The 12732-nt window shown below is 38.5% G+C and overlaps 2 protein-coding genes across 5 annotated transcripts in view; one reads left to right on the top strand and one right to left on the bottom strand.

Annotated features, from left to right (window-relative positions):
* LOC141766518 (nuclear factor 7, brain-like) overlaps window positions 1-12732 on the top strand; it is a 202275-nt gene that overhangs the window by 92918 nt on the left and 96625 nt on the right. The gene's annotated exons all lie outside the window — the stretch shown is intronic.
* The window catches only part of LOC141766468 (neuronal acetylcholine receptor subunit alpha-7), a 63940-nt gene continuing 56468 nt past the window's right edge, over window positions 5261-12732 (bottom strand). For all 4 annotated transcript variants that reach the window (XM_074633354.1, XM_074633356.1, XM_074633355.1 and 1 more), the window contains exon 12: window positions 5261-8767. In XM_074633354.1, coding sequence (XP_074489455.1) covers window positions 8213-8767 — 555 coding nt within the window. In that variant the 3' untranslated portion in view covers window positions 5261-8212. The remainder of the gene's footprint in view (window positions 8768-12732) is intronic.

The raw sequence follows: 12732 nt of genomic DNA, 5'->3' as shown, positions 1-12732 counted from the left end.
ACCAAAAAATAAATAAAAATCTACAATTTACAATTTAATTTAAATGGGATGTTAATGATACAGCTGTAAATGTATTGAATAAATATATATATATACAGTATATATTATTATTGGTCTCTTTTTTTACTTTCACTATATATATCATTATCTACATCTACAACTGTAAATGTATTTTATATATATATATATATATATATATATATATATATACACAGTATATATTATTATTAAATTATAATTATTATTCTTAATAGTCTCTTTTTTTTACTTTCATTATATATATTATTATCTACATCTATAACTGTAAATGTATTTAAAATATATATATATATATATATATATATAATTTTTTATTATTCTTAATGGTCAAGTTTTAACTTTCACTTATATTTTATCATCTACAGCTGTAAAAGTATATTTAAAAACAATATATATAAATATATATTTCTCATTTATATTATTCTTAATGGTCTCTTTTTTACTTTCACTTATATATTTTATCATCTACATCTACAGCAGTAAATGTTTTTTATTTATATATATATATATATATATATATATATATAAATGTATTTTTCTTAATTTTATTATTCTTAATGGTCTCTGTTTTGTTTTTTACTTTCACTTATATATTTTATCATCTACTGTCTTTTATATTGTCTTTTTGCCCTTGTATAATTGTGTTAAATTTTTATTTTTCAAAGCACTTTGAGCGACATCTCTTGTATTAAAAGTACTCTATAAAATAAAGTTTATTATAATTATTGTTATTAAAATACAGAAATTGTTGTTACACATATTTTTCTCGCATATCTGATGTTTGTGTTTTTTTTTAATCATATTAGGTCCCAGGTAAATTAATGTTTTATGAGTGGGGTTTGGTTTTCAGACAAACGAGACACTCCATCACCTGATAATTATTTTAACAAGATCTCATATTCTTAGGAGTAACTTTAATAATTAAAGATAGGCCCTGTCCGAGAAAGGAAACCAGATACAAATAAGTTTTACAGCAAATAATGAAGTTATTATACTTGATATTACTGTTGTAACTTTTGGCCTCTCTGTCCCTGACGGGTTTCTATTATTTTAAAGTTTTTCTTCTATCATAGCATCTGGAAAAGGATCGTCAGTTCAGAAAAATATTGTTTTTAAACCTTTTTATCTCTTAAAATAACAATTGAACTTCATTTGAGCAAATAGTTGAAATCATAAATGTTTTCTGTATATCAATGCATGAAAACATCAAAGAAAGTTGGATCGAAACTCAGTCTGTGTGTTTATAAAATGTTGTAATTTGAGATTCAAATCTGGCAATAAAAATGTTAAATAAAGGTACAAATGTGCTCTTACACGAAACATGATTAAGCAATTTGAAAAAGTAAAAACATTTCTGAAACTTTTCTCAGACTTTATCATCTGCAAATATTTTGTTTGTTTTTGTAATTCAGAGCAGTAATAATGATCATTTTGTTACACAACTCACAGATGGTGGTCACATTTAACTGTTTCCCACTGTACCTTTCCACATTTTCACCATTTTCTTAAAGGCACAATCTGTGATGATAAAATATTTGATTTAAAAAGCATCCTGCCTGCCCTGCACCGCTTCAACTCCTCACTAGAGGGCAGCATCAGCCCCTTAATGGGATTTAGAGCAAAGCATTAAGCAGCATGGAAATATCTTTAACTCATAGAGGAGTCAACAGAGGAGCAGTGCAGACAAACATTCAAAGACTGCTCAGTTTCTCTTAGTCAAACAGACCGAGAGAGAGAAACTCAAACCGTAAAAGAACTGCAATGACAGATCACAAACACTTTGTCCTACTCACCTGTAGTGGTCCTGTGAACTTGGCAGATAGTTTGGTTATGTGCCACCGTTTGGAGACGCCAATTCTGAAACTTCAACACAATGGAGGTGAAAGGAACTCAGAGCATCCGAAATCCAAATTTATAACTCACCTAGAACGGCCACAATGTTGGATAATCCATATTTCTTTGAGACTATTTCCTTTGTAGAAAGTAGTTCCAATGAAAAGTTTTCACTGTAAGGTCTGTGGATTACACAGCTGCTGGTCTCTAGAGTTATCGATGAGACACTAAAATACGAGTCAGGAAGTCCAGTTTAATCATCAGCTCCATGATTTTTAAGGTTTATCAGAGATTTTGAGATGATGAGACAGGAATTTAAAAGTCTGGAAAGTTCTCACAGCAACAACCGTGCCTGTGAACGGCTTCAGTACTGAGTGTGAAAGTTCATTCTTGAATACAACGCTAAATCTTTTAACTCAAGGGTCACTTACTAGCTATTTCTGGGGCTTTCTTTACTGCCTTCCTCATCGGATAGTTTGCTCAGTTGTCATGCAGCAAAACCAAAACCCACCTTTGTACGACAGCATATTAGGGCCATTGTAGGTAAAAAAGAAAAAAAAAGGAGGGGGGTTAAATTTTGTGAAAAAAATTCAGAATATATGAGAAAAAACTTTGATATATACGAGAAAAAAAACTTGGATATTCTCTGAGATTAAAGTCCTAAATTTACAAGAACAAACTTGAATATTCTTTGATATTATGAAGTCATAAATTTACGAGAGAAAAACGTGAATATTCTCTGAGATAAAAGTCCTAAATTTTCGAGAAAAAACTCACAAATTTACGAGAAAAAAACTTGAATATTTTCTGAGATTAAAGTCTTAGATTTACGAGAAAAAACTTGTTATTTTACAAGAAAATAACTTGGATATTCTCAGAAATTTACGAGAAAAAAAATGTGGATATTCAAGTTTTTTTCTAGTAAATTTAGGACTTTCATCTCAGAGAATATTTGATTTCTTTTTCTTGTAAATTTGTGAGTTTTTCTTGTGAATTTAGCACTTTAGTCTCAGAGAATATTTCAGTTCTGTTCTCATAAATTTACAACTTTAATCAAAAAAGTTTTTTTTTCTACCGACAATGGCCCCGATACACGGTGGTATCTTTGAATAAGCGTTTTACTATTACAACCACCTGTTATCACATGACTGATGTCACATTATGACATAATAACAAACTCCATCCATGAGGAAGACTGTGAGACGTGGTTGAAAGCTCTAGAAAAGGCCAGTAAGTGGACCCTGAGTTAATTTTTTTTTCTCAAACTTCAGTAGCATGTCGATCCAACAGTTTCATATTGGGGGTGTAATGAATATTGCGGTCTCTCGGGCGTGCTAGCAGGGCTTTAGTCTTGTTAAAATCATCTTAAGTGCCCATTAAAGGTTTTTATTTTTGTGCTTTAAACTCTGTGTGTCTGGCAGCTCTCTCCTGCTGCAGTACGGGATGCTTTCACCCTTTTGCTTTCCGAATGTCTCGGGTTTGTCATGCAATTTGCTTCCAGAGAAAACTTCAGGCCATACAGAAGTCTGAGCAGCTGGTGAAACCCGGCAGATATATTACATCCCAGTCTGTCTGAGCCACGGAGCAGTAAAATCCTCACTGATTGTCCCTTTTAAAATGGGTGGACATTTTTCTTTTTTGCTGTAGGAGCTGCTGGCTGTGCTGAGTGTGGGGTGAATAACAGAGGGACTCATTCTGCCTCGGCTCAGCCTCCACAGCTGGCCAAATTAGAAATGACGCGCAATAAAAGAGGAAAGGAAACGAGTTTCCCCAGAGAACAATCTGGAGAATGACTCTCTATTCACACAGACAGGGAGAATATTGACAGAGTCTCTCGGCCAATCAGCTTTCTGTGGCTTTTTTATCTCAACAGTCTCAGAACATCTGCTGCTGCTCTGCTTTTCTGTCCGTCTATCTGTTTCAGCGTCTCATTGCCGAGTCCTAATCCAGGTTCGGTTCCCACAACTCCTCAAACACAAACAATACCTCTGTGAGTGTGTTTGTGGAGGAGAGAGACTTCTTCATCACTCATCAGTTCTTGTGTTCAAACTCAGACTTTACTCGTTTCAGATCAGGATCATACAGTATCACTTATTTTTCTTTTCCAGGATTTGGCTTCCATCTGAAGCCCGGTACGTCTATGTCGAGCCGTTTTAACATTAAATAGCTAAGCTTGACTATCTGGAATTAACATTAGAGATATACACAATTTAATTTAGACTAGTCGTAATTACATTGTGACTACTCAGAATCCTTATTCAAGATAAGACAAGTCAAAACGACAGTTAGAGATCTCTGTAATTCAGTTCTGACTATCCTAAATAACACATGAATGGCAAAAGTTGTTTGAATCATACTAGTCAAAATGTAATTACCGATATCTAAAACTAGAGTTTTGCCTGGTCAAAATAGAATTAGGGGATATTGAATAATATTGATTATTAGTTTTGACAAGTAAAAATGACGTTGCAGTTACGACTTTAATCTCATAGAATATTCAAGTTTCTTTTCCCGTAAATTTATATTTTTTTGTTGTAAATCTAAGATTTAATCTCAGTGAATATTTAAGTGTTTTTCTCATAAATTTATGACTTTAATATCAGAGAATATCTGAGTTATTTTCTTTTAAAATAACAAGTTTTTTTCTCATAAATCTATGACTTTAATCTCTGAAAATATTCAAGTTTATTCTCGTAATTTTGTGAGTTTTTTCTTGTATTTAGGACTTTAATCTCAGAGAATATACAAGTGTTTTTCTCGTAAATTTGTGAGTCTGTTCTCGTAAATCTAAGACTTTAATCTCAGAGAATATTTAAGTCTTTTTCTCATAATTTTGTGAGTTTTTTCTCGTAAATTTATGACTTTAACATCAGAGAATACCTGAGTTATTTTCTTTTAAAATAAAGTTTTTTTCTCATAAATCTATGACTTTAATCTCTGAAAATATTCAAGTTTATTCTCGTAAATTTTATGAGTTTGTTCTCGTATATTTAGGACTTTATTCTAATAGAATATTCAAGTTTTTTTCTCTTATATTTCTGAGATTTACTTGTATATCCACAAATCTATCTCTAATGAATATCCTGTCTAGCTATTAAATGATAAAACGGCTCTCAGGCGGGAAAGCTCTTGCATGATATATTTCATGCTTTCGAACTGAAAAACAAAACAAAACAAAAGAAAATCGCCCTTTTAGTGGTCGTAACGTTACACAGACGCTGCTCTCTTGCCCTCGCAGCTCGTTTAGTGGCTGCTGTTCACAGGATTCTCCCCCAATACTGGACCAGTTTCAGAAATAGTTGTTCCCATTAGTCGCTTAGACATAAAAACATGATGTAACAGGGTCCAAGTTGAAAAATACCCTTTAAGGATCCACATCAGAGGCTGATGTATAATAAAATGCATTTATTTACAGAGTGAACAGAAAGCAGGCTGTCAATAAACATGTTTAACAGCCGACTGTCTGCTCCACCTGAACAAACATCATCATGAACTCATCAACCAGAATCATTCAGGTTTCATCCCTGAAATCACAACCTGATCAGCAAGAATACACACAGAAATGTTGCTTTTCATCTTTGTAATTACTTTAGATTGACATTTAAACATTGAAACAGAATCAGCTTTAATCTCCTGTTCGTCTAACATTTCATGTAAATTGGGAACTGTACAGAACTGTAATATAACTGGCTGGAAGATGGAAACCTCGGTGCTCATCTAAGGTGTAAAGATGTTGTTTTTCAGGAAAGTCTCTGTGGCACGTAGCTACATATTTCAGCTGATAGGAAAACACATTTACATATAGTTCAAAATGACCTTCACAGGATATTTACCTTACAGCTTGATGGAAAAGTTAGTTCACTCAGCTGATGTGTAAATACACTCCTTCTTCTACGAACCAAGAAGCTTTGTTTCAAGTCACAACGTTAACCACATTGGTACTCTCCAACGGTCATATGTGTCGTTTTGGGAGTCATTGGCAAATGTAATTATGGACTAATGTAACACATCTGGCATAAATCAAATGTCAGCAGGATTTTCATACATGACATGAAACCCGTCAATAATTATTTATTATTATTATTATTTTGGTGATATTTGATTGTTTTTATTTATAATGATTTAGTCTTTGGTTAAAATATGAAGCCTTTGCTACAGAGCCTCTTTTCTTCAAAAATCCAAAATGTTATTTTTCTAAATTTAATTTATGTGGACTGAATATTAACTATGTCTGTTCCCAAGAGACAGAAATAATAATAATAATAATAATGAAAAACCCTTACACTTACTCGCCAGTTTGAGGTGAGCTCTTGATGCAGCTGCCCTGAAATTAATGCTCAACAAAGTTAATTATACATTATGTACAATTATTTACTGACTTGAAGCAATTAAAGGGGATTACTGGTGTCAACAGTCTGTTTTCAGGCATTTTCCAAAGTTGTTTTTCATGCTGAAGAATGAACAGCAGCCGATGGCTTCTTCTTCTGGAGGAGGAACGTGAGCTCTGTCAGTGTTGATTACCAGACCTGCTGACAGCAGCTTAAATATGCAATCACCTGTTATCACATGTCCGTAGGGTTTCACTAGTTCACCTGAGGCCTGGACTACGAAGCAGGATTTGTGGTTAGCGAGGTAACATCAGGGTTTTCAGTCCTACGACGGTGGTTCACTTCTTATCGGGGTAGATCGCCATGGTAACTGATGCTGAACACCTAACCTTCACCGGAGAAGGTTATGTTCCAGATAAGAGATCAACTCGTATAAAAGCTCGGTGGGCAGATCGTATGATAATATTATACAAATACGGAGAAGTTAAAGTCACAATCCAGTCTGAAAACAACAGTTTAAACTGACAAATGCAGGAAGGACAGCTGGATTTATGCTGTGGGTGCTTACCGCTTTGAATTATGTTTTTATATATACATTTTTTTACTTGCTCTGAAGTCCATTTCACACCACCGGAGACCGGGACACAGCTGAAAGAGGTTTGAAATAGTCATACAGTAGATGCCACAACATTACCAAAGGGCATAATGAAGGCTAAAATGTAGATTATCTGTTCATTCGCTCTGTTTTGAAAGCTATATACATATATATATATATATACATATCTGCCCCATCTACACGACTATATCTGACATTTGAGTATTCCGTTAAAATAATAAGTCTGTTAATTTACGCAGTCACATATAGCAATAGCACATAGCAATTTTTTGTTTAGCCAGCTGTCCTTCATGCATTTGACAGATTCAACTGTGTTCATTTTAGTCTGATTATGTGTTTAACTTCTTTGCATTTGTCTAATATTACAGGTTGCTCTTGGTTTGTAAAATGTTCCGCTCTTCTGACAGTAGACTTGTCCATGTCTGTGTTTGGTCTGATGCTGCAGACACCGCCCCTTTCATGTGAACTGAGAAACCCTGGGTTGATTTACCGAGTTGATAACCAGCGTCGTAGGACTGCTTAGCGGGATCTGGTTTGTTAGGGTTAGTGAAGTCAGATAACGAGAAGATACACCCTGGGTATGTTGAACTTGTTTCTTAGTACAGGCCTCTGATGACATCTGAGCCAGTTTCAGTCACTGGATGAAGATCGTGAGATGCTGAAGTTTGATTTTAAAATATTTTGTTCCATATGCTATTCTCCTGTAAATGGATAATCCACCAACAATGCATGTAGGAGGATGTATACACCACATATAAAGGACAAAACTAAGCTGAATATACGCTTACCGTCTACGTTCGCTGTTCTTAACTAATGTAAGCGAGCACGTTTGTGCAGTCTGGTAATTTGACTGAATTTTATTTCACTTCATTTTTCAGACTGACACTGTGTTCATGTTTGCTGATGTCTGTGTAGGAGGGGTGACTAATGGAGCATGATTATCCCCTCAAATAGAAGTAAGACAAGGACTAATAATAGGAGTGACTTGTTTGTTTTTGTCCGTATAGAAACAACAAGAATTTAGCAATGTTGCTCCTTCTAAAACCACAAATTGTTGTTTTTATATTTCTGTCTGTGTTTATGCTAAACTAAGCTATTTACCTCCCGGCTTAGAGAGAGTCTGGAGCTTGAGATGTGGGCAGCAATTCAGAGAGTTGTGTACAACAACGGTAAACAGCTCCCGAGCTAGCAACACACTGACGTTATCTTTGGGAGGTGTTTTTAAAGTAGGAACCAATGGGCTTGGAGATGAGAGCCACAGATAGGAAGTCAGACAGTATTGAGAGATGGACAGACGAACACGTTGTTGGTTTGGGTCTGTACAGAGGATTTGTTGATGGTAAGAAAAATAAAGACAGTAGACCTCCTCTCCTCCTCCTCGTCCTCCTCCTCCTCCTCAGCTGAAGAAATCTTTGGAGATGGCCTCCACAAAGTTGGGAGCCGACATGAGGATGCCGATGGTGCAGAGGATGGTGAAGAGCGAGAACGCAACCAGGCACAGCCGGTCGATCACCGCTGCAGCGAACTTCCACTCGCTGCAGACCGTCTCCTCCTCGTCCTGGCCGCGGAAACGCCCGGCGATGTATCTCACTTCCTCCAGGATCTGGTTCAGCTCCGCCTCCAGGGTGGAGCTCCCCACCGCCCCTCCTCCTCTTCCTCCAGCCTGCTCCCCGCCCACGCCGCCCCCCACCATTCGTGAACAGAGGAGCTCCGGTTCAGACGGCGAGGCGTAGTGCAACCCCTCCATCCCCCGGAAGCCCACGTACAGGAGGTTGCCGTTGGTTACTTGAGGGTGATGTCGCAGGGACCCCTGGCTGACGCTGAGCTCCAGGCTGGACAGGCTGCCACGACGACGCTTGGCGGCGTTGTGGCAAGCCAGACGGACCTTTGCCTCGCCAGGACGACGCATCCGCAGGAACCAGGCGCACCAGTTCAACAAAATCACACGGGTCTGAAGAAGACAAAAAGAAGAAGAAGAAGAAGAAGAAGAAGAAGAAGAAGAAGAAGAAGAAGAAGAAGAAGAAGAAGAAGAGTGTACTTATCTGAAGTTGACTTTACAAAGTGCGAGTCAAAAATATTTACATAAAAACAAGATGATTAAAATTAATTTATGCAGAAACGTGTTTATGCGGAAAAAATGTGCAGCTTGTACATGAGAGAGACGAGTTCATGTGTGACGTGTGTGTGTGTGTGTGCGTGTGCGTGTGCGTGTGCGTGTGCGTGTGTGTGTGTGTGTGTGCAGCAGATAAAAATAGAGCATGAATAAAGTGGATCTGTGGCTGCTCAGCTCTCAGAGGAAATCTTCTCCTACAGTCCAATATTTCACTTCACACTGGGCTCATTAAATATTTAGCCGTGACACCAGCAGCACTTGACTGCTTCAGTCTGGTCACTTCTGACAACAAGGTGGAGTTCAGACTGCTGCCATCCTTCTTTCTGTCATTCTCAGTGGACTTAGCTCAGGTTCCTTTCCTTCCCTTCACCTTTCTACCCTTGCTGTTTATTTCCCTCTCTTCCCTTTCCTTTAGAGTGTACTCAGATTAGTTTTCTTTTCTTTTTAGTGTACTTGTATTCCCATCCTTTCTTCCATCCTTCCTTTTCCTTATAGTTTATTTAGACTATGTTTCCTGACACACTGACTCTCCTACAGTGAAGAAATGGCAAAGCTACTTTCTCTTTTCCCGACAAAACAAACTGAGTCTGTCCTCACTCAAGCCGACAGTAACTCTGAATTTACAGTATGATAAAAAATATATTAAAAAATAAATTATTGAACATCAGACTTTCTGCCGAGTCATGAGTTAGTCTGTCCTGCCAGGAATAATGCAACATGTTATATTTAAGGCTGTGAATCGATTAAAATATATAATCATGATTAATTGCATGATTGTCCATAGTTAATCACAATTAAACGCAAATGAATCGCACATTTTTTATCTGTTCAAAATGTACCTTAAAGGGAGATTTGTCAAGTATTTAATACTCTTATCAACATGGGAGAGGACAAATATGCTGCTTTATGCAAATGCATGTATATATTTATTATTGCAAATAAATTAGCAACACAAAACTATGACAAATATTGTCCAGAAACCCTCACAGGTACTGCATTTAGCATAAAACAATATGCTCAAATCATAACATGAAGCCCAACAGGCAACAACAGCTGTCAGTGTGTCAGTGTGTTGACTTGACTATGACTTTCCCAAACTGCATGTGATTATCATAAAGTGGGCATGTCTGTAAAGGGGAGACTCGTGGGTACTCATAGAACCCATTTACATTCACATATCTGGAGGTCAGAGGTCAAAGGACCCCTTTGAAAATGGCCATGCCAGTTTTTCCTCACCAAAATTTTGCGTTATTTAACCTCCTTCACGACAAGCTAGTATGACATGATTGGTACGGATTCATTAGGTTTTGTCGTTTCAAGAAATTAGTGGCGTTAAAACAAATTTGCGTTAAAGGTGCAGTGTGTAGGATCTGGCTGTATCTTGTGGTGAGGTTGCAGATTGCGACCAACTGAAGCCTCTCCTTTGTGCCAAGTGTGTTGGAGAGCATCGGTGGCCGACGCGAAAACACAAATGTCCCTCTCTAGAGCAAGTTGGAGCAGAGCCAGTGTGTAGAGTGTGAGTGTATGTGGGAAGTGAGTGGTGAAGCAAGAGAGAGAGCGGTGGCGATTGGAGCGTGTAACGTTATCGACTCCTGTCCAAGCAGGAAAAGTTAACAGTGTTTGGTTTGTCCGTTCTGGGCTACTCTAGAAACATGTCGGAGCAACATGGAGGACTCCCAGAAGAGGATCCGCTCCCTATGTAGATATGAAGGACTCATTCTAAGGTAACGAGAACACAACCATTCTTATTATCAGGTGATTATACACTAAAGAAAACATACTTATTAACATTATATTCCATTTCTGCCAATAGATCCCTCTAACACACTACACACTGGTCCTTTAACGCGTTATTATTCCGTTTATTTTGACAGCCGTAGTTACATTATATTTGTATATATATATTTATGTATATATATATTTGTGCCTGGATACTAACAGAGCTGTCTATCATTCGAAATTTCTCTATACTTCTGCCAAATTGGTACCTCAGCTAAATAAAATACCGTCTAAAACTGATTAAAATCAGGAACTCTTTGATCAAGTTAGCGGAGTTAGAGTGGAGGTGGATTATTAAAACCCTTCCTTAAACTATTAATATCTAATATTATTTCAATCATGTACGCACAAACTCAAAGCCACATTTTCCTTATGCTTCAGATGCCAAAGAGGAGCGGTGGCTTAAAGGTTAGAGACGCGACTTTGTGACTGAAAGGTCAGCAGCAGTTTGATATCTGAACTGTCAGGATAAATCTAAGCAGCGAGGTGACAGCTGACAGGGACTGCAGTGCAGAGGGAGAGCAACAGATTCAGACAGGAATGGGAAACTAACCACAGAAATGGATACACGGAGAGTGCTGCAGCACCCCCTGTTTTTTCTGTAGGCACACACTGCTACACCTACGTTCACAACTATAACGGTACCAACAACCCCACACTCACCGCCACCACACAGACACACGGTCTGTCGGACAACTCGCTAACGTTACGCCGCGCTGACAGACCGTATGTGTGTGACAACGGTGAGCACGAAGCCTCCAACAACGCTACAGCTGCTATCGTGGCATAAACCAAACAGACACGGTCTGTCGGACACTCGCTATCGTTACACCGGGCAGACAGAGTAACGTTACACCGGGCAGACAGAGTAGCGTTACACCGGGCAGACAGAGTAGCGTTACACCGGGCAGACAGAGTAACGTTACACCGGGCAGACAGAGTAACGTTACACCGGGCAGACAGAGTAACGTTAAACCGGGCAGACAGAGTAGCGTTACACCGGGCAGACAGAGTAGCGTTACACCGGGCAGACAGAGTAACGTTACACCAGGCAGACACACAGCTGACAACTTCGCAGCTAAATGTTGCGGTGGAGACTTTTACTGGGAAAGTATCTGCATGTGTCCTCGATACTACACGCAGCATTGCGGCTGCTACAGTAACCCTCCTGGACAGGTGAACTGGGGACTCAGTTTTCTGTTTTGCTCATACACTGCAGCTGGCGCACCGCTGCATGAAACGCACTAATCTTGACGGTTAATTATCGGTTAAAAAAAATAATTCAAAATTAGCATCCCTACTTCACGCCAAGCGTCCATTCTACTCTGGCGATTTAGAACCCCTAAAACTGAGAATTGAAAACGCTGCTGACGTCATTTTAGTTTGAACTGTGGGACTGCGTTTTAGTCTCGGTGGACGGAAACAGAGACTTTTAAAAACAATGACGCAGACACCCACGTCTGCTTCCTGATTGGGTCTTATCAGTCACAATGTGTCCTTCCCTGATTCGTCACGCCCCTGTCATGTGACACTTTCCTGAAAAAAAACCCTGCATCAGCCTGGACTACCAGTGGTTCATTCAACGCATTCAATGCTAGCTACCTACTACTGCCGACATGCACATGAGGCAAGTTAATCATCTAACAATTTGCGACAATTCCCGCGTCCAGCTGCGTTATCAGCCCTGCACGGAGCGTACGACCAGTGGTGAATGGTCATGTGATACGTGTTTTCAGGCGTGTTAGTATAGACAGAGATTTTTTTCTGAAAAGGTGCTGAATCGCTGGTGTGTACGGTGAGATATTGGTGTTGATGCAGCCTGAAGCTGCTGGGAAGCTAAATGAGACAGATTTGTCCTTTCAGCCTCACAGCTTCACCTTCACGACTCAACAGTCATCCTCCCTCCTCTTCCTCAGCGGGAACATTCACAATCTGAACACACGTCAGAGCGGGGCAGTCACCTCCCCACCTAACCCTGACACACACACACACACACACACACACACACACACACACAACAACAC

Source organism: Sebastes fasciatus, chromosome 4, assembly GCF_043250625.1.
Source record: "Sebastes fasciatus isolate fSebFas1 chromosome 4, fSebFas1.pri, whole genome shotgun sequence".
Taxonomy (NCBI): domain Eukaryota; kingdom Metazoa; phylum Chordata; class Actinopteri; order Perciformes; family Sebastidae; genus Sebastes; species Sebastes fasciatus.
Note: the sequence above shows the minus strand (reverse complement) of the source record. Positions and strands in the feature narration are given on the sequence as shown.